Source organism: Pipistrellus hanaki, assembly GCF_964339955.1.
Source record: "Pipistrellus hanaki genome assembly, chromosome: 7".
Lineage (NCBI taxonomy): Eukaryota > Metazoa > Chordata > Mammalia > Chiroptera > Vespertilionidae > Pipistrellus > Pipistrellus hanaki.
Window position 1 is genome coordinate 81,886,416 of NC_140509.1, and position 25,300 is coordinate 81,911,715.

The 25,300-nt window shown below is 37.5% G+C and overlaps 1 protein-coding gene across 1 annotated transcript in view; it reads right to left on the reverse strand.

The window, feature by feature from the left end:
• Positions 1 to 25,300, reverse strand: part of SYNE1 (spectrin repeat containing nuclear envelope protein 1) — a 359,148-nt gene that overhangs the window by 266,929 nt on the left and 66,919 nt on the right. Inside the window, exons 4-12 of the mRNA XM_084890175.1 lie at positions 16,275 to 16,370; positions 12,772 to 12,855; positions 10,371 to 10,391; positions 9,829 to 9,921; positions 8,539 to 8,717; positions 6,022 to 6,218; positions 5,252 to 5,361; positions 1,793 to 1,843; positions 855 to 962 (exon numbers count right to left, since the gene is read on the reverse strand). Of these exons, the coding sequence (XP_084746301.1) occupies positions 855 to 962; positions 1,793 to 1,843; positions 5,252 to 5,361; positions 6,022 to 6,218; positions 8,539 to 8,717; positions 9,829 to 9,921; positions 10,371 to 10,391; positions 12,772 to 12,855; positions 16,275 to 16,370 (939 nt within the window). The remainder of the gene's footprint in view (positions 1 to 854; positions 963 to 1,792; positions 1,844 to 5,251; positions 5,362 to 6,021; positions 6,219 to 8,538; positions 8,718 to 9,828; positions 9,922 to 10,370; positions 10,392 to 12,771; positions 12,856 to 16,274; positions 16,371 to 25,300) is intronic.

A 25,300-nucleotide genomic window follows, 5' to 3' on the forward strand; every position in this document is an offset into this window, starting at 1 on the left:
CCATCTAAATCCAGGCACACTTTCTACATATGGTGATATGAAATCACACACTAATCCAATAGCTACATTTTTTGTTGTTTGCCATGTTGACTCTCTCACATCATGATACCTTTTTCTTGTAGTGCAAATGATTGAAATATAATCATCTACACTAGACTATAGCCTAGCTTTGCTACTAAAATGTACACTAGACTATAGCATAGCTTTGCTACTAAAATGCAGTACTATCTTAAATACGAGGAAAATTTCAACAGTGCGTATAGTAAGTCACAATTTCATTGGGAAACCTGTCATGTGATTTTGTATCTTCCAGAAACTGGAAGCCAAATCCAGTTAAGACTGGGGGAAACCACCGCAGCCCGGCCTCCCCTGAATGCAATGGTGTGGAACCAGGCAGGTGTCTGTGGAGCCTGATCCCATCAATGGGCCCCGCTCCAAACATGCATGGGGCAACCCTTTATTCAACCCACTTGTTCTATAGTGTTCTTTAATTTGGTATCAATATCAATTTTGGTGGATTTTTTTGTTTTGTTTTGTTATGTGACATCTGCAAAATCATGACTTCTATAAAAACAACAAGATATTTGTGCTCCGGGTTATTTCTAAGACCCTGAGTTCTGGAAAAGTCACGAAGCCTCAGAGCCGTATACACAGCATGGACCCACACAATTCAAACTGCTTGTTTATGTCGAAACACAATTATCAAATCACATGCAAACAAGATAATGCACATGATTTCTTTACAGCCTTTGTTCATTCATATCACTTGAAATATTCAACATAGATTAAATGACGTATATGAATCTTACACATGCAGAGCTTTTTAAAACCAAAGTCTCTTTTTCATGCATTACCTGATATTTATCCTGCAAGTTTGATTCCGTCATCTGTGCCCTTGTCAAATCTCTTTCGAATTGCTCTATCCAAACTTTCGTTTCCTTCAGAATTAGCCTGTCTTCTCTCTAGGAACCGCAGATTTTATAATTATATTAGTAACTGTGCATTTGTTTAATTGCTGATTAATACCAGACTGATTGTAGAGAGGCTGTAATATTCAATCAGTCAACTGTCTTTGAGAAGTTTTCTCTCTCCCCACCATCACCCCTTATTGGAGAGTAAAAAACAAGAGTGAATTCTGTAAAAGAACATTAATTTTATTTGAATACTGAAATTATCTATAGTTTCTCTCTCAAAAAGACCCACTAATTTAATTAAGAACATGTTTATGAGAAAGGAATATTCTAAAGGGAATGATTGAAGTAGAAAAGTATATTGTGTATATTCCCAGCAAGAAAATTTTACTAAACCATGTGAATTTTATTAAACCGTGTGACCCAATATTGGGCAGAAGAGATGCAATTCACTCAGGATTATAAATTAACTGAATACTTACCTATTTCAGTTAATGAATTCCTTTTTAATTAATTAAAATATAAAAATGTCTTTAATTTTATTTTATTTTCTATTTCAAATATAATAAAAACAATTATTGTCACCGTAAGTTTTCACTTTTATTAGTGTTATTAAGTGTTATTGAAAAAGTAATTAATTGATGTCATTATATATTTAAAGATTAGTAGAAAAGTCCATGGGAGTGGCTTAGATTGTAATTAACATTCTATAACAATTACATGTGTTATTTGTTCTAATAGAAAGGAAAAGAAAATAACAGAATTAAGGTATTAAAAGAAATGTGTATATAAAGGCAAATGCATGCAAAAGATTGGCTAACTAACTATGAAATGGAGGATGTTTGAAAGAAGTTACTAATTCAAGATTAATTAAATCTTACCTTAAGATTTTGGATAGAATTTGCAAAAAGTAGGAAATCTGGAAATATTTCCTAACAATATGAAAAGATAATATATAGGAAAATAATATAAATCAGGGACAAAATTATTTAGGAAATAAGAAAAGAACAATGGGAAAGCATTTGTTTATAAGTAAATAGATACTAATTTTAAGGGTATTGTTACTTTAAGATGTTTTTCATGAGTTTTTTTGTGTGCGTTTCTGTTTTGTTTTGTTTTGTTTACATAACTTTTGAAGCATTAAATGTTTGAATCCAATAAGGCAATGTAGTATTCTGGCATTTGATGTTTTCATTTTAATTGGTAATAGTCATATGTGGCAATATATGCATTTTAAAATTGTCTTGAAATTTTAAACTTTTTAAAAGAACAATGTAGCCTGGCCAGTGTGGCTCAATGGTTGAGCGTCAACCTATGAACCTGGAAGTCATGGTTTGATTCTGGGTCAGGGCACATGCTGGGTTGTAGGCTTGATTCTCAGTGTGGGGCATGTAGGAGGCAGCCAATCAATGATTCTCATTGTTAATGTTTCTGTCTCTCTCTCCTTTCCTCTCTGAAATCAATAGTGGATTCATATTTTTCCCCTAAAAATATGATCAGAATATGCATTTCTCTGCCTCTAGATCAACAATTAAGGCTATGATGTGCCTTTGAAAGCAGCCAGTAATATTTAGTGCAATGAGAGAATGAATAAGTGATAAACAACTGAAGATTTAATGGGTAAGACACATGACTCAATAGGCCTATTTATTTTATTTTATTTTATTTTATTTTACTTTATTTTATTTAATTTTATTTATTTTATTTACCATTGAGTAAGGATTACACAAGGAACACCTCTAGGTAAAAGTTTCTTTATCTGTTTTGTTGGTTGAAGTAGAAAAATATATTGTATATATTCCCAGAAAGAAAATTTTATTTAAGATGTTATCTAATATAAATAAAATAATTCAAATAAATTCATAAAAAGGACATAGAAATAAATTACACCAAAAAATGGAAGCCTGGTAGATATATTGATGCCGATATTTAAAAAATTGATTAAAAAATAAACTAGTAATGCTTGCATAGACAAGAACTGAGTGTTTGAAGTGATGGCATTCAATCGCCCCTAGAGGGAGAGTCTATAAAATCTTCATGGTTCATGAGGCAGGATTAGGAGGTCATTCAGCTTTATTAAGTGACCTTACATCATGAAAATATACATTTTTCTACTTAAAATAGTCATTTTAGGTGATTATGCCCAACTTTACAAATGCCACATTAAAAAGGGGCAAAGTTTGAAATATGTTTTTCTCAAAATTAATTTTAGAAATAACCCTGAAGAAATCATTGGCATCCACTTTTTAGGGAAGGGACAGAGGGGATTTTTAAAAGAATAATAAGAACTTATTTTTTAGATAATGAGAATGATCTCAGGGAAATAAAGCCTCTTTAGTAAAGTTCATTAACAAGCTTATGCCTGCAGTGAGTGTGTGTGTGTGTGTGTGTGTGTGTGTGTGTGTGTGTGTTTCAAGTCTCTAAGAGATTTTGTTTTAAATTCCTATTGTGGGCATTAGGAAAGCACTCCCTTTTGGTCCTCAGACTTTCCCAGCCACCAAATGTACTCCAGAGAGATGATTAATGTCAGAAATTCAAATACTACAAACTCTAAAACCAGATCTGAGATAAATCCAATTGGGTAACATAAAGACGTTAGATTTGAAAATCAGAGGGGAAGCTGAGTTTCTCGATGCTTTGTTGTCTAATGTGCTTTCTTTAGGGTTTCTCATTTACACAGCAGCTTCCCTGCCCGATTATATTCCCCCAAACCCAGAGATCTCCCAATGGCTCTAAGCACGTGACTGGGATCTATGCTGGGATTTGCACACAGTCTGAGCTCTGGCCTCATGGGATGCTCCTTAGGGACATTTGCTCTGCTAGCCATAAGTTAGTTACTCAGGAGGCCCATGATTCTGCCTGAATCCTGGCAAGGAACAAAAAATGTTCCCTGAATCTGTAGATTTTAACAAACTACTATAGCTCTATCTAATGCTGGATTAACTTCATCCAAGCAACCAGTGACAGTGGTTCTGCTTAATTCTTGTGTGAAGTCGCTGATGTCTATTAGTGCAAAGCATTTTACTATTGAAAAAGTTTGGGCCTTTTTCCTCCTCAAACCTGTTCCTATGTTTATTTAGAAAAGCGATTTTATTTTGTTCTTTTGTTTTTGCTGTTGCTCTTCATTGTGTTCTCAAACTGCTCTGAAAACTCTAGATGAGATTTAAGTAATAAAGACAGAGGGATTGTTTTTAACACATTTTGAAATTGCCATTTGTTACTTTTCCTGGTGTCATTTTGCCTTATAAGAAATTATCCATAAGAAAAAAAATACTACTTTTAATAAGTTTGGAAAATGGTAATATCCATTGTTGTTAAAGCCTGAGAAAATAGGCTTTCTGGTGAGTTAGCTAAAGTATAAAATGGAATAAACTTTCCTACAAGGGACTTAAAAAGAAAAACGTCTCAAAAAGCATTAAAAATCTGTTAGTCTTTAGCCTAGGAAGTACATTTCTAAGAAAGAACTGTAAAACAATGCTTTATTGAAAATTTGTTCACAGAAGCATTGTTAATATCAGCATAACATCAGAAATTTCTAAAAATTAAAGTTGAATAAATAAATTTCTCTACATATATAAGATGACCTAGAGAGAATGACATTGAAAGTTTTGTACAATGAAAAGGAAATTTAAAACTGTATGTATAATGTGATTCTATTTTTGTTAAAATATTACAAGTGCCTATAAATACATAGAAAAATGCTTGGATCTCACACCAACACATTAAATGTTTTTCTAGAATACATTCTCTGTAGAAGGTAGAACAGGAATAATTTCTTTTTCTAAATTTTGTTTTTATTTATTACAATAGGCATGTGTCATTTGAGCAGTATGAAAATATGTAAATGTGATTTAAATTATTGAAAGGCTAAAAGAAAATCTAACCAAGGTGAATAATTAGAACTTTTATAGATTTGCCCTGTGTGATGTGAACAGCAATTTATATAACAAAGTCTACAAGTCAAAATTAGTTTTCATCAGATTGAATAAACAGTGGGACTCAAGATCTAGATGCACAAATGATGAGATAGACGCAAAATGTGTTCCATCCTTAAATTACTAAAATAATGTTTCCCAACACCAATATCTTTCCTCAATTTTAACTCATCAGCGTTACATATTTCCAGCACTTAATATTGCCTTTTCTGTTATAGTCAATGTACACAGCAGAGAAGTCTTTCCCTCTGATTACCTCCAAAATTGGTGATATCTATTCTTTACTCAGTTGCTCTAGATAAAAATGCATTACAATTTAACTTTTTGGAAAGAGCATGCGAAGGTAAACATCTGAGTTACTGTCCTTGAGTTCATATCAATACTTAAAGAAAAGCCAATGCTTACGTTATTCTCTAGCCCATCAGAGCCTGTGTTGTGGATGTCAGGATACTGTTTCAGAAACTGGGCTACATAGGTCATAATAGACTTCTCATCTGGTTTATCCACATCAACGTCTGGAAAAACCAAAACCAAATAATTTATGTTAATTAGATTATAATAATACAAGCTTTGAAATCTAGCCAATCTACCAAAGACACTATACTAAAGGCAGAAGAAAAACATGATTGATATGTAGAAATATTTTTTGGGGGTGAGGACAAATATAGTCTGAATCATACATGGCAGAAATTTTGTAATTCATAAAGATGATGTTTTAGGAGGTTTTAGAAAAGTAGTACTTGTTTCATTGAAATCTCAACATTAATTGATCAAAATCCTGAGATACTATTTGGCTATTCAGACATCTTCTAATTAATAAAAAACCCAAAATAGGTAAGTTTCAGAATTGTGGTGAGTGGGTAGTAGTTTAAACACAGACATGGCACTGAATAACTAGTGACTAGCTAGCTTGCATAACTACATATGGCCAAATATAGACCTCTTCCAAATATAGAGCCACAATATCGAAGTGTCATTTGGAGCGATAGAACTATAGTTTGTTCCCAATTATAGAAGTAAATAGTTTTCCAAATGAAAATCATTACAGAGAGACACTACTTAGAGGTATGCTTTTCTCAAATTCTCTGTGCTTCATAGAGTCATGAAAGTCATGTGTAATTTCCAGGTGTAAAACATACAAGTCCACTGAGTTGAGCAAACACTGTTGAATGTACCTTCGGGATCTAGTAGCCTGGGGATCCCCAGTTCCGTTTCGGCAATGGTGAAAGCCTCCTCCAGGTTTTCTCGGTTGGACCTTCCCTTCACCCTCTCCAGGTCCACCAGCTCCGGCCGGATAGCATGGATGACCGAATGGAAGGCAACCCCGTTTCTCCAGCTCCGCCCAAAGTCTTTGATCTCTATTCCAGTCTGCCTTTGTGAGATGAAAACATAGAATGAAGTCACAGTCTGAATAGGTAAGACTCATTTTTCTCAAGGCCTCGTGCAGAAGCCAATGCTCTTTAGCAATAAATGATGTGAAGCTAGCTATATTAGTTAACTGGTTTTGAGAAAAATTAAGCAAAACAGTATTTTAGAGGGTAAGAAGATACGATGTAGAAATTATAGTTCCATACTTAAAGATTTCTATATTAGATTTTTCAGTGATAGAGATACTCAATTGAAAGCACATTTTAAAGAAAACTAGTTGAGATTAAAATGTCTGGCAAACTAATGGTAAAATTATAAATATATATATATAACAAAGTAACATTTTAAATAATAATGATAAGCAAACTATGTTGCTCATGCACAGGTTATAATAGACATAATATAATAGACATTAGATGAAATAACATCACTCAGTTCTATTTTTTTACACTATGTTCTCAAAATTTTCATGAACTGAAACTTAATAAAACATATCTAACTGATAAACTGATTAGCATCAAAAGTTCATAAGTGCCCTTAATTTTTATCTCAGTAAACTTAAGATTTACTTTAAATTATGTTTTACATTAATCTTTCATAAAATACATTGCCCTAAAAATAGCATCATCAGATATAATCACTGGCTTTCTCACAAATATTTAAAAAACAATTTTGTAAGACTTCAGTATTTGTCAAGTAGTCCTGAATCCTGTTCTGGTTCTCTTAGAGTTTCTGTCTTTGGCAATACATTTGTAATTTTTTCAGCTGACATACTGGCCAATATCCACCAGGATTGGGCAGAAAGTTCTATTATCTATTCATGTGTACCTTAGCCTCTCGGTCCATCTTACCTTTATATCTATATTTTCCCTTAGCCCACATTTCCTCACTTAAAAACTAAATAAATTAGTAACACTAATTATATCTTCTTTATGTTTATTTCTGTCTTTCCTTATTTTTGTTTTCCAAACACTTTAAAAATAGAACTCCCTGTGTTTAGGGCCTCAATATTTTATCATGATAAGTGCTTGTTTACAACTATTTTCCGGAAGTGAAGAATAGTATTCAGATTAGATTTAGGCATCCAAAACAAAACAGAAAGTGAGATAATTTTACATGTTATTTAGGAAAATCATACAAAAGCACAGCTTCTATGTGAACAGATCTTACCATAAAATATTAGTTAATTAGTTAATGTTAGTTAATATGCTCAATTGAAAACTCTATTGAAATTGCTACAAAAATACATTTTTTTCAAAGTAGTATTTTTCTACCCAGCATTATCACATAAATGTACACACATGTACATTTACTATACCTAGAAGGAAACAAAACTAGAAGCACATTATTCATCCATAAAGCTGAAGTTGACAAAGCAATCCACATCCCAGATAGCAGATGAAACCAAAGGATAAAACGAATAAATAAAATTGCTAGAAACTTTCAGGAAAAAATAACATGTAATCGTTCAAAATGTGAACCTTACTTCACATTATTATTAAAGAGAACCCAATAGCCTTACAATGAGATAACCAAGTTTAAATCTTAAATTTAGTTGTGTAAAGATTATTTCATAAGAGCAAAAGTCCAAAGCAATGACTTGAATAGAATTATCCCACATGCTACTAAGGTGTAGGGATGAAATGACTTATCAGGCCTAGTGACATAAATGAAGAAGAAATTGGTTTTATTATAGAACTAGAGGCCTGGTGCACAAAGTTTGTGCATGGAGGGGAGGGGGGAATGTCCCTCAGTCCAGCCTCCACTCTTTCCCATCTGGGACCCCTCTCACAATCCAGGACTGCTGGCCCCCAACTGCTCACCTGCCTGCCTGCTTGATCACCCCCTAACCATTCCCCTACCAGTCTGATCAACGCCTAACTGCTCCCCTGCTGGCCTTATTGCCCTCAGCTGCCCTCTCCTGCCAGCCTGGTCACCCCCAACTGCCCTCCCCTGCAGGCTCGGTTGCCCCCAACTTTCCTCACTCTCCTGCAGGCCTGGTCACCCACAACTACCCTCCTCTGCTGGCCATCTTGTGGCAGCTGTCTTTAACCACATGAGGGTGGCTATCTTTGACTACATGGGGGCAGCCATCTTGTGTGAGGGTGTGAGGTTAATTTGCATATTACCTCTTTCTTATATAGGATTTTCCTAGAGCATTAGTGTTTACATTTTAACTCAAGAAAGGAGTGAAATGGAACCTGAAGCAAAGCCACCACTCAAACTTCTCCTCAGATTTTGCAGTCCTGGGAAGAGGCCCTCCACATGCACTGGTAACTCACGTTCTTCTAGGGTTTCAGTGTAACCAAACTGCCGGTACTTACTTGGCAGCCGTGTACTGCACCCACTTTAACAAAGCCTTCTTGGCGTTTCCTTGGATCTTGGTGGCCACCTTCCGCTTGCTGGGGGGGCTGGCGGCCTCGGAGCTGACCGTGCTGTCCACGGAGGACGTGCTGCCGGACAGGGCCTGCAGCTGCGGCAGGTTGCTGGTCAGTTCTTCGATCTACGTGAGAGGAAGAAAGGTCGGCGAAAATGTAGGAATTACCTTTGTTCTTCTTTCCTCGGATGTTTCACTTTTCCAACTAAAAATGCTATGTTAACTTCCTGAACACTCCTGACAAAATGTCAGTTTTTAAAGGGCTGGGAGGGTGGATGTCCTTCTCTTTGTACTTCTTGCTGTAATTAGAACCACATCTCTGTATCTTAGACCCAGAAAGAAACTCTCGTCTAATCCATGTGAGTTAATAAATAAAACCGAATGGTTATCCAAACTCATGAATGTACAACACCCAAAGGAAAGCCTAATGTGAACTGAATGATAATGATGTGTCAATATAGGTTCATTCATTCTCACAAATATAGGGCTCTGGCCAGGATGTTGATTATGAGGTGGCAATGTATGCATGGGTGCAGGGTTATAGAGGAAATCTCTGTGTCTTAGGTTCAATTTTGCTGTAAACGTAAAGCTGCTCTAAAAAAAAAAAAAAAAAAAAAAAAAAAAAAAAAAAAGTGAAGGCTAGATTGGCCGCTGTGTCTCAATGGTTGAGCACTGACATGTGAGCCAGGAGGTCAGAGTTTGATTCCGGGTCAGGGTCCATGCCTGGGTTGTGGGCTCAATCCCTAGTGTGGGGAGTGCAGGAGGCAGCCAATCAATTATTTTCTCTTATCATTGATGTATCTATCTCTCTCTCCCTCTCCCTTCCTCTCAGAAATCAATAAAAAATGTATTTAAAAAAATAAAGGCTAAAACTGTTATTCTGGATGGGATGGCAAGTTAATTTCTCTCTTTATTGTCTAATAGGAGCATAAACCTGTTCCCTTCCAGACAAAGAAAAATTTTCTGAACTTGCTATAGCAATATTTCATCTTCACTGTGTCCTGTCCACTTTTCAGATTGGATATTTTGCCAGAATTATTTAGGGCAGTACATGTACAACTCCTTTAGAGAGAAGAGGAAGAAATTCTACCAAAAACCAATGTATGTGTGAAGGTCAGATTTCTGCCAGCTTGAGAATCAACCTCAAAAGTAAGACAATGACAGCATCATTAAAATGCCCACCATTCCTTCCCTCCATGGCATTATATCAACTAATGAAGGAGCGATGGCACAATACCTGGAAATAGAGAATAATGGTCCACACCAGTCCCAGAACTATGGAGGGTCGGCCATCGGCAATGTCGGTGGAGTTAATGTTGACTAATTTGATCTGTTTAGAAAGAAATACTGTACTAGCAATGCACTAGAGATTATAACCCATTTAACTATGCAACGTTACACACTTTATTAGACATCAATAAGACTTGGTCATGCCTGTGTAGTGATACACACGAGTAAGTAGGGTGAGCCATAATAAAAGCAACAAGCACATGGTTTCAGTGGGTTTTTCAGGAGCATTCATGTGGTGCACACAATAAAATTAACCACAAAATAAAATAAAATAAATAAAATAAAATAAACTTTGTTGAAAAATGTGACATCATGCAAGGGATTACCAACAAAATATCAGACAAGAACTTGACCAGAACTTAAAAGAAACTGTGATGAATAATTTAAGAAGATGCACTTACTTTGAAGTTTGTTACCAAATAGCATGAAACTTATGTTCTCTTTTACCTATAAAAGTCAGGAGTTAAAAATTCTAAAATTTGTACTAACCGGTGATCCTCTGTACATGGACTGACATGAAAGGCAAAGGGAGAAGATGATATATACAAAAAATCTTTTAATCTTTGAAAACCAGCATTCTTTATTCAAAGGGAATAAAATGCAGGAAGTAAATATAGAGCATTATTTGCAGAATAAAATTTAAAGACAAGGAAAACCAAGAAGTAGTTAAGTAGAAAGAGACTGATCGTGTTTAGTTCCCTATTTGGGGCATTGATAATTATAACGTGTTCAAGACACATGCTCATCTGCCTATAATTGTTTCCAATTTTCCACTTCAATGCCTTTTCAACTGTCAAAAAAGTTATTTCCTCCGTCCTAGCAAAATGGATTCTATCTCAATAATCAATCTCCATAGAATCCAACTAGAACTACTTATTCTTTTTCATAATCTCTAAACAAAGACAAAAGTTAATAATAAAGGACTTCTTAAACTTCTAGCTCAAAAATTCTTAGCCACAATTTCATTATCTGTTTTATTAATTGCATCACTGTTTCTGTTTAAGTGATATTAGAAGTAACCTAAGTGCCCATTCATAGGAGAGTGGTTAAATAAACTCTGGTACATCCAGACCATAGAATGCTATGCAGCTGCGAAGATGAATGAGGAAGCTGTCCCTGCTGACTTGGATGGTTTCCAGAATATGCTGTTAAATTTAAAAAGCAAAGTGTGAGAGTGCATCAATAGCACACTCTCCTCATGGCAAAAAGAAGGTGGCATATGAAGAAACATCTGCTCACCTGTGCAAGAGAAATACAAGCATGACCAACGAGAAACTAGAGAGATCAGCTACCTAGACATGTGAAGGGGAGTGAAAGGGAAGGAATGATAATGGAGAACTAAGGATGAGGAAGGCACTTCTCTGAGTATAACTTTTGCTTTTAGGATCGTAGTAATGATCTCATTCCACACTCCCTTCCTCCATTAGTCAACTAGAATGTGTATGCTGCAGGAGGAGGTTCTGAAAAATGGAATACAACTCTATTTCAATGAGTAACATTAAAAGGGACAGGAATAACAGAAGCAACTTAAGTACATGTAGAGGCAGTCTTTTGACTGGACCTTGTAATGATAAGGACCAAAAGAACTGCATGCAAATACTATTCTCCAGTTAGTCAATATGTTTCTCACAGGGACATGGGCCAGCAATTCTGAAACTATGTTACGTGCTGAGTTGAAATCAGAAGATCAGTTTGAAATAATGTATATGGGAGAAATAAGTGAGCACGTGAGAGAGATATCCCCAGGTTAGTAAACATATTCTCTAGATCTGTCTGTCGGGAAAGACTAGGAGCAGTGAAACCTCAGTAACAATGAGCACACCAAACACTCACATCTTGGTTTCTAAATGCCATTTGCTAATAACAGGACCCCAGCTTCCTTAGAGGAGGACTGAGGCAGAGAAAATACAGGATACGCAGGAGCCAGACTGAAGAAACTTAATGGCCAAAATTTGAAAAAAGAAAAAAAAACTAATAAATTAAAACTGTAGAATAAAATAAATATCCACAAGTTTGTGCTAAAATAAGTAATTGAATAAATAATTGGAGGAAAAAGAAAATAATTTCTTACATTACAAATGAGGGAAATATAAAATCACCATTAGGCAAACAGCACAGAAATAATTACTGAAGGTAATCAATGCTAAAATTAGTGAGCAAAGTTTAAGAATAAACAGAAGATTAGCCTGACGTCAATGACTTCCTTAAGTTCTTTCTCAGTTATAATATAAAGAGAAGATAATAATTTTACCATAAAGGAAACACAGAAAATGTCTTAACATGACCAGCAATGAGACTTATCAGTATTCTATATCCACTAATATGATGTGCTGACAAGAACACAACAACACCTCCTTGGAATTCTTGCAAAATATGCATCGCTTCCATATAATCATAACATTGAGAAACATTTTTTCAAAATCACTTGGCCCCCAGTTATGAAAAGTATCAACGACGTGAAAGACTAGGGAAGAATGAGCAAGTGCCATAGAATGGAAGGGGCAAAGGATCAAATGCAAGGTGTGGGATCCATTGTATCCTGAAGAGAAACAAGACATGGGAGAAACACTGATGAAATCAGACCCATGTCTATGCTTCAGTTCACAGTATCGGACCAACGTGAAGTTCCATATTTTGATAATTGTACTCTGTGTATACACACACACATACTATGTATAAGTTGTCAGCTTTAGAGGAAGGTGAATAAAGCGTAGACATGAAATCGCTGTCCCCCTTCTTGCCACTTCTCTGTAAATTTAAAATTATTTTTATAATGATGCTGCCTATGTGTGTTGTGTAACTCACAAGCAGAGTTTTTACTCTGCAGCCAATACTGAAAACATCTGTACGCCCACATCTCCTCTTTAAGAGTTCTGGTTTCCTCTCTTACCCTCCTTCCTTCAAGGAACTTGAGTGCGGTGCCGATGTTAGCCACCGCGTGGATCCGCTTCATACGGCGTCCTTGTTCACAAGGCTAGGAAAGGGGAATAGGAATAGACCAAAATGCACACAGTCAGAGGATGGCTCAATAAAAGATAAAGAAATAAAAAGAGACATATAAAATCTATGTAAGTCTATTTAAACATACTTGGAGAATGTTTATAAAGATGGGCAGGTATACGAAGGGGCATTATCCACACAGCACCTTAGTAGTTTACTGATATATCGATACTCAATAAGTCTTTCAGATTTCTGTATGTCTTAGAGTGGAAATTCACAAGATTCCTATGCTGTCTACTGACCCTGTCATCCTATAGATTAGGAAATACTTATATGAAAAGTAGGCTTTACGTGAGGGCCTGGGGTATATAGGAGGTCTCTGTATTTTTCTTGTAATTTTGTTGTAAATCTGAAACTGCTCTAAACAAAATTAAGTCTTTGCAAAGGTACTCTTGGTAAGTCACCCTTTTTTTATTCAGTTATACTCACACGAAAGGTTATTGACAATGTTATGACATTTCTAGGTTTGGATGATCAAAATATAAAGGCCAAGGTTAAAAAGTAGGATTGTGAGAATGAAAATATTATCTACACAAATGTATGTTCTGATTACTTATGTTCGAGTTACTAAAATTATCATATGCTTTCTATGTACCACAATGTTAAGTTTAAAACTCAAAAGAATTTAAATAATGTATAATAGATAGGATTAGCCTCCTTTACATTGATAGGAACCAAGCGGATAACTGAGGTGAAGTAATGACTCCATTATCACATAGCTGGTCAACTGGTTTCTTTTCCGTGACACCAGACCCTAACTGATCTCCCATTGCAGCTCAAACCAAGTACCTTTTACTTCCCAATTATAGTGTACTAGGTAAACACATCTATGATATTTTAAACAAATATTTAAATTAAAAATGTGCTTTTAAAATTTTTGATTTTTATTTATTCTTTATTTTGGAACCTCTGTTATACATGACCTAGTCCTACCATTGATCCATACATGGCCCATTTATTTATTTGTTTGTTTGTCTTTAATCCTTACCCGAGGATATTTTTCCTTTGATCTTTGAGAGAGAGTAGAAGAGGGAGGGAAAGATAGAGAGAAACATCGAGGTGAGAGAAACACATCTATTGGTTGCCTCCTGCATGTGCCCTGACCAGGGCCTGGGCCAGAGAGGAACCTGCAAGCCAGGTATATGCCCTTTGGTCTACAGCACCACACTCTATCCACTGAGCCAACCCAGCTAAGGCTAGTTATTATTTAATTAGTTATTTTTTATAATGTAAACAGCACCTACTGAACAAAGCCAGGATCCAGAAATTACGTATGAAAGCCAATAACACCATCATTCAGTTCATTCATCTATCTGCCTTCCTACATCTATGTCAACCATCACACTAAATCCAGTCGAATGCTCTTCTTTTATATAAATTCATTTCATGTATATACACTATTAAAATTTTTTTTTTAGTTTTTACATTTATATAAAGGTTGTCACTGCATTAATCTTTTGAGACTTATTTTTCTACATAATATTTGATTCCTAAGATTCATAGATGTGGTTGCCTGTCACTGTATTTCATTCATTTTGACAGCTAGTATATTAAGTGCCATGAATCTCCTTTCCTTTTGAAGTGAATCTGGGTTATTTTCAGGTTATGTCTGCTTTGACCTATGCTAATGTGCCATGGCAGAATTATATTGGTACTTAGAATAACATACTCCTTAAAATACATCCATTTGAATTGTAATGAAGTTTCCTTGAACCTTCTGGGAAATAGCGTATTTCAGGAGGATATATACATATGACCAGTTATATTTGGCCATCAAGGGAGTATGTATTTCAATTCAGTGCCTCTACATCCTAACACCTATCCAGCTTACTTTGTTCATGCATACATCTGTGTCTTCCAAACTGGCTGTTCATGCGTCTTGTTCAATTTCCCCCAAAGCAGAGCCTGAGAAAAGGGCTTGGCTGCGTGTAGTTTATTGGGGAGATGATCCCAGGAAGCAAGAGTGAGGATTTGTGAAAAGTGAAATGAGGAAGTGGGAAAAGCTAACAAAGGGTGTGTTCTGTAGGGCCCCACTGGCCAAATGGGCTCAGTTCCCCTGGGGATCCCATTGGCACTCTCTGACATCTGTAAGATCTGCCTCAGAACCCTTCCTCTTGCAAGCGCCAGGCTGGAGCATTTATCATGGACTCCTACTCCTCTGGGCCCGCTAACTCCTATACCTGAGGGCTCCCTGGTGCAATTTGTGGCTTTGATAAACCCGGAGGGCAGAATCCCAGAGGTATGCTACAAGTGCTTGAGATCAGATGCTGGGGGGAGGGGGGGGGAGGGGGGGGCGCGGCGCGGGGGCGGGGGGCGCTTAACTCTTGCATCCATGAATTAACCACTATGTGGCTGACAGCAGACGTGAGCAGAGATGGCATCCGGGACACAGGAAGCGTCTTCTATGAATCAAACTGGAAAATGACTTATACAGCATCACTATCAGTTTTGTTTTGTTTTGTTTTTCAATAAACAACCTCTTCCAAAAGCTATTTTGAGAACTCCCTTCACAAAATTAACTAGAAACTTATGTCCAGGGAAAAGCAACTAAAACAAAACAAAACACTAAGTTACCCAAGAAATAATGATTGTGTAGCACTTGTCAAGATGCAATAGACACAGAAAAAGATAAGTACTCTCAATTTTGAACCCTGTGTACACACCACGAAGAAGACCATTTCCTGAGCTCCTTTCTCTAATTGTGGCAAACAGCATTTATCATAGCTTATGTTTGCAAACTATACTTTATTTCTCTATCTCTCTGAAATAAAAATAAACATAAGCCAGGAAAAAAAAATATGAATTGAGTACCGTAGGAAAAGCGTGGCACTCACTGTCAGTGTTGTTTTTCACGCTGCTGCTTTCTCTGTCTGTGAGAGCAAATAATTCAGAACGCGCTGTTCCTGGGACAAAGCCCTGGTGTTGAAGGGTGGCCACAAGCTTATGAAAACCTGCTGTGTTGATGTCAGCTCACCTTTCAACAAAGGGCTATCTACACACCCCGGAATGGACCAACACTCCTTTCCAAATGGCAAGCTGACACTCGCTAACAGGTGAGGTGGGTGTCCGTGTGCAACCAAGCTGCCTGGGTACCACACGGATGCAAGAGTTAACCATGATTGACTGCCTAGTGGGGAAGTCTCTGTTCTTAGTTCTAAGGTTGTGCTACTATAGACACTGTTTTAAACCTACTACCGGTGTGAAGGAATGAGAAAGGGAATGTATTCCTTGCTCCCGGAAGTGACCAATAGACTAGTGTTTCCTGCATCTTACTGACTACAAGAGAGGAAAACTGTATCTTACGTGGGCAGAGTCCCTTCCACTCCCGACCCCACCGCCGCCAATTCCAGATGGGAAGAATTCGATGAGTCTGGTCACAGAAGAAATTCTTACCAGTTTCTGCCCAGACAGGACTTCCAGGAGAGCAAGCAGCTTCACACCATCTTTCATGTCTTCAAAAAGATCTTCGATCACCAGTGCCGGTTTCCGCTGTTAATTAAAACAAAACAAAACAAAACAAAAAAACTGCTTGTCTCTTTCTGTCATACCTTTCCTACTCAGTTTGCTGACATTTGTAGGGAGATTTCTAAAATACCTCAGTGAGATTTACTTGGATATGATTGGCAATCACCTTTTGATAGCTATAAGGAGAATAACAATCCATTGGAGACAAACTTAATATCAAAAATGTAGGGAGGCTTGATGCTGGGGCTTTCACATGCAATCAAGCATCTTTCTAGAAAGGGATTTTGTCACGGATGGGTGGTGTGGAATAAGGGAAGGAAAGTGCAAAAGATGGGAGACATTCCAGCAGGGCCTAGAAGGGGAGCAGGAGGTGCCCCAGCTACACTGGGCCAACCTTCCCACTTCACTGAGCGAGCACACTTCTGGGGCTTAAACCAGGTGCCCACCTCTGTAGGACACTCTCTCCAGGCGAGCTCCTAGCTCAGTGACCTGCAGGGGGCCCTGCTAGCTCATCCCAAGGCCCAGCTTTCACCTCTGGTGGGTCAGCCATGGTCCATCTCACAGCCTGGCAAAACTCTCTCACCATGTGGCTTTGGACCCAGAGGATCAAAAGTGCAAGAGTACAGACTAACCAGGGCAAAAGGAAATCCACGACCACTTACAATTCATAGAGGGTCTTTGATTGTTTGTGAAGGTCATTACAATACTTAATATGCTGGGCTCATTGACCTTGAATTAAGGTCTGTGTTGGCTCAGAAGGAAGTAAAGAAGTCATGATGCTCATCAGATTTCCCATAGAATAATATATTTTTTTCTATATATCACCTGGGTTCAAACTCTACAGTTTTCTGGTTCTGGGCCTGATGTTGGATCCCTGACTTTCGATTTTCTTTCTTTAAAATAAGAGATTTTCATGTAGCCAAATGTTTTTTTGAAACGTGATTTGTTTCACTACCCACTGACATGCAGCATTTACATTTCTCTTATGGCTGTATAAATTATTCTCTGAATGGTACAGTTCTAATTTTAACCACATCTTTCTCTCTTTATAAATTGAAAAGCTGAATACATTTTGTTCTCATGCTGAGAAATACATGTTAAACAATAACAATTTTTATTGGCAATCATTCTCTTTTAAATTCCACTTTTGAGACTGCTTATTATTTATGTAGCAAAAAAAATGTAATAATGACTTTATATTCTAAGCATATAAATAAAATTATTCAGGATAACGTGAGCCATTGCAATGAAAACTATGCCATGTAATAAGAATCAAAATTATTGCGTGAACTATACATAATCATTAGAAATATGGCCCACTTATCACTGCAAATGTCCACTTGCATCTTAAAATTTAAAAACAGTTGAAAATGAGGGAAAAGTTCATACATATGTAACATATTCAGTGAACAAATACAAATATTTCACAGATTGTGTTAACCTAAAAATATATAAAGAAAATTAGAGCAGAGAATTTTCATGAAATAATAAATATGCCAAGACATTTGATCCCCAAATGCAATAAATTGCATCCATACAGCCATATTGACTTAAACATACGCAGGCCTCTGGGACTTTGCAGGACATTTTCTCTTGACATCACTCCTGCCCGACTTGTTTCTCCTCTACCGTGCTCCCTGCTTCCTGCCCCGCCAGCTGCTCCTGCCCAGTGCTCCTGGGAGAGGCCCTCACACCAGCTGTGACCACTGAGCAGTTCCCTAGCCCACTGGCCTCTCTGGTTTCAGTTTTGTTGGTACCATCCTCCCCTTGATCTGCTCCTCCCCAAACCTCTTTGACCAGCTTGCCTGGCGCCCAGGCCTCTATTCCTCCTCTCTCTCCTCTCTTCCTGTCTATGGCCAATCACTAAATTCAATCCCACCTCCTCTGGTCTTCACAAAACTGCCTGGATGGGCAGGACCCTTCAATCCTCCCTTCAGTGTTATCTCTTAAACACTGTTGAGCATATGGTAGGCACTCAGTGTGTGCTGTAGGCTAATGGAAAGAATGTAATTTTCTCTGAATGGATCTTTAAAGGTGGTATAGGATTCTAGGCAATCACAGAGAGTCGTCACACAACACAGGCCTAGAAGCATCTTGTTTCTGAATTCCTTGTTCACAGTAGGAACTCATTACATACTTGTTGAAGGAATGAATGAATGAATTTTTCAGTCTGTGTGTGGAAAAGTAGAGTAGATGATTTTATTTGAACACAAATACCTAGAATACCTTTCCTTTCCTCTTCTTCTTCTTAGCAAATCTCTGGTCAGTTTTCATCACTCAGTTTATATGTAATCTTTTTCAGTTATTCAATGAGAAGTAACTACTACTTCTGTCCCAAGTATGCTGTTCAGAGGACAAGAGTCACATTCCTTTATAGTTAGCTATTCACAAACCTGTATTCCCAGTGACTGAGATCATGAGAAGTCAGATTTTTCTTTATATACTTAGTACCAGGCCCAGTGCTCAGCACTAGCTGTCTGTAAATATGTAGTTAGTGACTAAAACGCACTCAGCAAGGGTATTTACAAATGTCTTTTGGAATCTGAGGGAGGAGATAGGCACGAATAAAATCATAATGCCAAAATCTCTCTTTTGGGGGGAAATATGAGTTGTTTCTGAAAAATTTCCCCCAGTGTCTTCCTACACAAAGTGAGGAGGTACAGTCTGAGAGCTATCAACACACAAAATAGAAATTAGGGAAAACTATGTCCATTTAAAATAAAAATGCTTATGTCAATTTAATTAGTAATATACAAGTTTTATATTTTAAGCACACTTAATTATAGGATCTAGCATTATGTAATCAATTCTTTATGTAATACATCAACAAGTAAAAGAGGGAGAAAATAAACTTCTGGCCAACTTACTGCAAAGAGTTGGCAAAAATAAACACTAATGAACGATTTTATATATATGTGTATATATAATTTCAGAGAGGAAGAGAGAGATAGAAACATGAATGATGAGAAAGAATCATTGATTGTTTGCCTCCTGTACTACCCCTACTGGGGATCGAGCCTGTAACAGGGAATCTAACCATTCATAGGTCAAAACATTCATAGGTCAACACTCAACCACTGAGCACATTGGCCCAACTAGCAATGATCTTTATATTTCTACAAGCACTATCCAATTGCACATAAGTAGTGTGTGAAACCAAAATACAAAATAAACAAAACAAATCAACTCCTCCATTATCAAAAATTACATGAGAATAAAAAAGTACTATTGATGACAAGCTGACCAAGCTTTGCTATCCCTTTTTGCTTAACACAGTATTTATAATAGCAAATGGTCAGTGAGAGGAGGCCTGTACTATTGTGGCTGTTCTCATTTTGTGTGTGTGTGTGTGTGTGTGTGTGTGTGTGTGTGTATGTGCACTGCTATAATAGAAAGCCTTCCAGCTAAAATGTCTCTCCTGTCACATATGTAAGCACTTATGGCGCCAATCTGATTACTGTGGTAGATTCAGGTCATGGTCCTGGAAGCCAAGAGGGAGATTCAGAAAGGAGGCAATTTATTGAAGTCTGACTTAATGGAAAATAAAGGCAATGTGGTTTTGTTGCTCACCAATTTGCAGTTTCAGGCACTAGATAAAGATCTATAAGGCACTTTTCAAAAGCACAATTCAATTATCTTTTTTTTTTTAATTAAGATAAGATTATAGAAAACTTTTTGGTAGTGTTTGGAAAAATTTTCTTCCTCTTGGCCCTGTCAGTCATATTTAGATACTCCACAGATTTTCATGCTGAATCTGAGATCATTAGGAGAATTTGCAAATTGTCGCCTTGACCAGGAGTTTGATCAGCAGGCAGGCTGGCCAACCACCCATGTCCCTTCCCCCTGACCAGGCTGGCTGGACCCCACCCATGCACAAATTCATGCACCAGGCCTCTAATATATACATACATATATATATATATATATATATATATATATATATATATATACACACACACACACACACACACACACACACTAAGTGGCCAGATTATTATGCATTCAGAGATCATAATAATCTGGCCACTCAGTTTATATCCAAATTATAAAAATGATAGCAGACTAAAATATTTTTATCATTTTTAACTTTGTAATAGCAGGGCAATCACATGCACAGCAATTAAGGTAAAAGAAGTTTTGGGTGTTAGACTGAAACCAGTAATATAAGAAGAAAGCAAACCTACTTTGAAACATTACTGGCATATCATCACTTTATCAGCAGATCTACACATCTGCTAAAATCTTAGAATTCCTTAGTGACAAATATCACATTGACATCGAGGAAATGAACAGCATGCAAGATTTACTCTTTAGCCAAGGAGAAGACAAAACCACCTATCCCATGCCAGGAGCAAGCCAGGTCATCATTAGTCATTAATACCTTTAGTCTCAGAACAAGTAGGCAGCCTAGATGCTTTGTCCTTTTAGAGAAGAACCTCTCAAAACATTGTATATCACAAAAAATAGCTACAGCATTTTACTCTAAAATACCAAACACATACCCTAGGGTTTAAAATGCATAATTGCTAGATACTAAGTCACACCAATAAAACTGTAGTGGAAAAGTTCTAAAGGAACAGCCGATGACACATATGGCTCTTTGCTCTGGTTGGGATACACCCACCATTGAGCACCCTCCGGCTCACGGGAAATGCCACAGTCACAGCCTGAGATGGTCCGAGATGGTGGGTAAGGCAGTCCCAAGGCAAGGGCTGGTACTCAAGGTGTATTCTGTGCATCTTGAACCCTGTGTACACACAATGGCCCGGCCCCCTTAGAGCAGGACAAAACACTCCCGCTGGTTTATATAAATGTTAAATAGGAGTTATGTCACAGGCTGAGGGACAGTATGTGGAAAAAATCCCAACCAGGACCAGTCTAAAATGTTTGCATCCTCTGATGGTTATCTGATGGGTGGGAGCAATAAGGTAAACACCAGGAACAGAGAGAGTGGGAAGGGAAGAGGGGTTGACCAACAGATGTGGAGCAAATTACCTCTCACAGAGGTTGGCAAAGAGCCCACCACATGAAATGTGCAAAAAAAAAAAAAAAAAAAGGCCAAAGTAGCCTCAGATCAGATCGGTATAATCAGGATGCTAACCGCAGACAGTAGCCAAGTAAAAGTAATTCCATATCTAAAAGATTTTTTTGTTTTGTTTTTGCTTTATTTAGAAAATCAAATTAGATTGTCCCAATATCTCCAGAAACCAGGTAAAGTGATTTGAGAATTTTATGTGTAATCTGTTTTCCTTTCTTTCCCTTTATGAAAGCACCACTGCGATTATTTTCCACCTTTACTTGGCAAAAGTAAGAAGATAGTTCCCGTTCTTTTTTGTTTCCTATGACAGATAGAGCAATCATTTCCACTTCCTTAATTACTTCATTCAATTCCCAATAAATATCCTAAAGGCGGTAACTGCCCTCCAGTCCACTTTTAAATCTGCTTGGAAAGCTCTGCTCTCAACAACTTGCACATGTATTTTCATTTTGTACAATAGAAACGTATTCCTCAAGTTATTTGTTTGATTCAGTACAAAGTTTAGATTATTCTTAACCTCTTTTTTTTCATACCTCAAATCAGATCCATCAGCAAATCTGCTGTCTTAATTTTCAAAACTCTTTCAGAATCCCACCACTGCTCACCAGCTCCACTGTCTGTGCTGGTTCCAGACACTCGTCTCCTGACTGGATGACTTCAACAACCTTCTAATTCTCCTCCCTCCTTCTGACCTGGACCCTTCTCAGTCTACCCTGAATAGAGCCACTTATCTGCCTTCTCTACCATCCATCTGCCCCCGATCCTATATAATAAAAGTGTAGCACTAGTATGCAAATTATCTCCTCGACCGGGGAGTTCAACCAGAGGGCAGGGTTGGCCAGGGAAGGTAGGGAGTACATAGCAGGCAGTCAGCAGCTGCTAGGGACCCTACCAGTGCACGAATTTTATGCACTGGGCCTCTAGTTAGGTTATAAGTGCCACGGTAGGGGGTTATTGTACTTTTTCTGTTTTGATCACTGCTGCACTCTCAGTACCTAGAATATTGCCGAGCATAAAGACAGCACCAAAGTATTTATTGAATAAATATACAAGTAAATATTTCTAAAAGAAGGAACTTGGATAAATATTATCAAAATATTTATTAATCTGCACTAGCTTTGTTAGAACTATACTTATGTTATCAATAAATTAATATTCTATTAATAAGTGAATGATTGGTATTTGTTTTGAAATGATAATTTTCCTTCCTAACCTTTTAGTTACGTATTTGGAAAGAATGAATTTATCAGTATGTTTATGATTACCGAGCCACAGTAGCTTCAGAAAAACAACTGAAGAATGGCTTCCGGAGTGAATTACTACATTTCCCTTTTGCTCTTTGCTTCTTTCTCTCCTTAGCTCATTAATGATCCCACCAAAGTGTATACAGGAAACAGATGCGAGAAAATTCAGTCCTGAAAGTGTTTCATGTTATTATCATTGTTGGTGGAAAGACAACTAAAGAACAAAGAAAGCAGCCCCCAAAGTAATACTTTGTGAATATGAAGGTGACAATCAAAATCATATTAGCCTATGTTACTAAAAAAACATGGAAAGTCAGAAGTATTCCTTTTAAAGAAATATGTGAATGTTACTTGGTACTAAATAAAATGTACTTCCTAGAACCTAGTATCAGTGGAATTGTGACCCCCACCCGCCCGCAAGCTATGTGGAAGTTTTAACCCCAGTACCTCAGAATGTGATCTTATTGGGGAACAGAAGCTTCAGAGAAGCAATCAAGTTAAAATGAAGTCATCAGGATGGGTCCTAATCCACGAAGTCTAGTGTCCTTATACAAAGGGGAAATCTGGGCACAAACACAGAGGCAAAGAGGCAGGGACTGAACCAACGCAGCAAACCAAGGAATGTGAAATCATGGAGGCCACCCCCGGCAGCTGGAAGAGCAAGGAAGGCTTCTACCCAGAACCTCAGAGGGTCGCCTCAGGAAGGAGAGATAATCAGGGTCTCGTTCTAACGCACCTAGTATGTGGTACTTGGTTATGGCAGCCTTAGCTAACTAATACAGTACCTAACTGATCTTTTATGGTGTTTTTTTTGTTTTGTTTTTGTTGTTTTTTATTTTTTGTTCCTCTAAAAAGTAAAATAATGCTCATATCATGCCTGAGGTCATCTGCAAATTACAGCGTTTCAAAGGCTCAGTGCCTCCTCTTAATAGCCGCAGAGATCTAAGGCAGGCGGATGGAGAAAGGGCTGTTTATTGCATATTGAAAGAGAAGCTCCATTTATAGAAATGCTAAACAATGGCTATCTGAGACCTATTTTTTCCCCAGAGGACATTTTGCCAAACTATATATGTATTTCCCATCCAACTATCATAAAAAATGAATCAAGGGTGTTTAAATCCAAATATAACATCCTACTTCACTTGTTAAAATGAGAGAAAAACCAAGAACTACAAGCACTTGATAAGAGTATAACCAACGTGAATGTCAAGATTACTTATACTTTCTTTTTCTAATTAAAAATCTAACTCATGAAAGTTTTTATAAAAACACATCTTTAATTGCTCTCTTTGGGGGCCAAGATGGCACCATATAATTACATTCCTCTACAGACCTTGCATAAAAATTGGGAATTTCCTAAGATAAAGCAATTTAAATATATGAAAGAACTGACATCTTTTGAACTGTCAATTTTAAAAATAGTCCAACATAAATGTTTTATTCAAAAATGCGAACTATTCTGTTAGATCTGAAAAAGCATGTAGCCATTTGGTGGGAATCCTCTCAAATTCAAGTCCATCTCTTTCCTCTCTTCCCCTCAACCTCATCCTGAACTTAGGGGTCTCCAGGCCCATCAGGTCTCAGAGAAAAGGAAAGTCTCTCCTCTAGTCCAAACCTTCAATTCAACCTGTACTCTTAAAACAAAACAAAACAAAACAAAACAAAACAAAACAAAACAAAACAGACAGACAGACAGACAGATAGATTTCAGAGAGGAAAGGAGAGGGAGAGATAAGAAGCATCATTAATGAGAGAGAATCATTGATTGGCTACTTCCTGCATGCTTCCTATTGAGGATTAAGTCCACAATCTGGGCCTGTGCCCTTGACCGAAATGAAACATGGGACACTTCCGCGGGACACAGGCCGACACTCCATCCACTAAGCAACATCAGTTAGGGATCCACCTGTGCTTTTAATTTCTCTCCCACTCTGCCTCCTTGGGAGCCTTGTGTCTTCAACATAACTTTGTTTTCCTTCATTCCAGCCTCTCCCTCTCTACTAGTTCTTGATTCCCTTCAATACAGACACACTGAAAATCGCCCTTCATAAAAACAGCGCTGGCCAGACCCCATGTGCTACTTCAACTAGTGCTCTATCTCAGGAACATGCAATACACACTCAGTGTCCTAACGTCCTTACCTTTCATGTGCTCATCAGCTTGCTGGAGTCTGATTTTTTTCAATGGCAAGGCCACTCCCAGTGCTGGCCAGTGACTTCTAACTGCCAAATCAAATGGGTTCATCTCTATCAAGTCATTTCTCTAAAACTGAGCTTATTAGCTCTTCCCCAAACCTACTGTATGCTCAGTCTCTGTAATGGTCTTAATCATTCGCTCAAGTCAGAACTAGAAGTCATTCTTGACCCTTTATTTTCTAAGATTCCAGTTAATAGCCCAGTGTAATCCCACACACCTTCCCGTCTCTCCCCTCTTCTCTATTCCCCACCACCATTTTAATCCAACCTGCCCTCACCTCCCGTCTGACTTATAGCAAGTTCACTCTGCCTCCAATCTCACTGTATTCTCCTCTAATTTATTTGAGAGAGATGGAGAGAGGGAGGGGGAAAGTGGGGGGAGAGGGCAGGAAGAAAGGTTAAAAGAGATTGAGAGAGAGGATTAGGGCCAGAGTGGTCATTTCATTTTTCTGCCGAAGAGCCTTTAATGTACCTCGC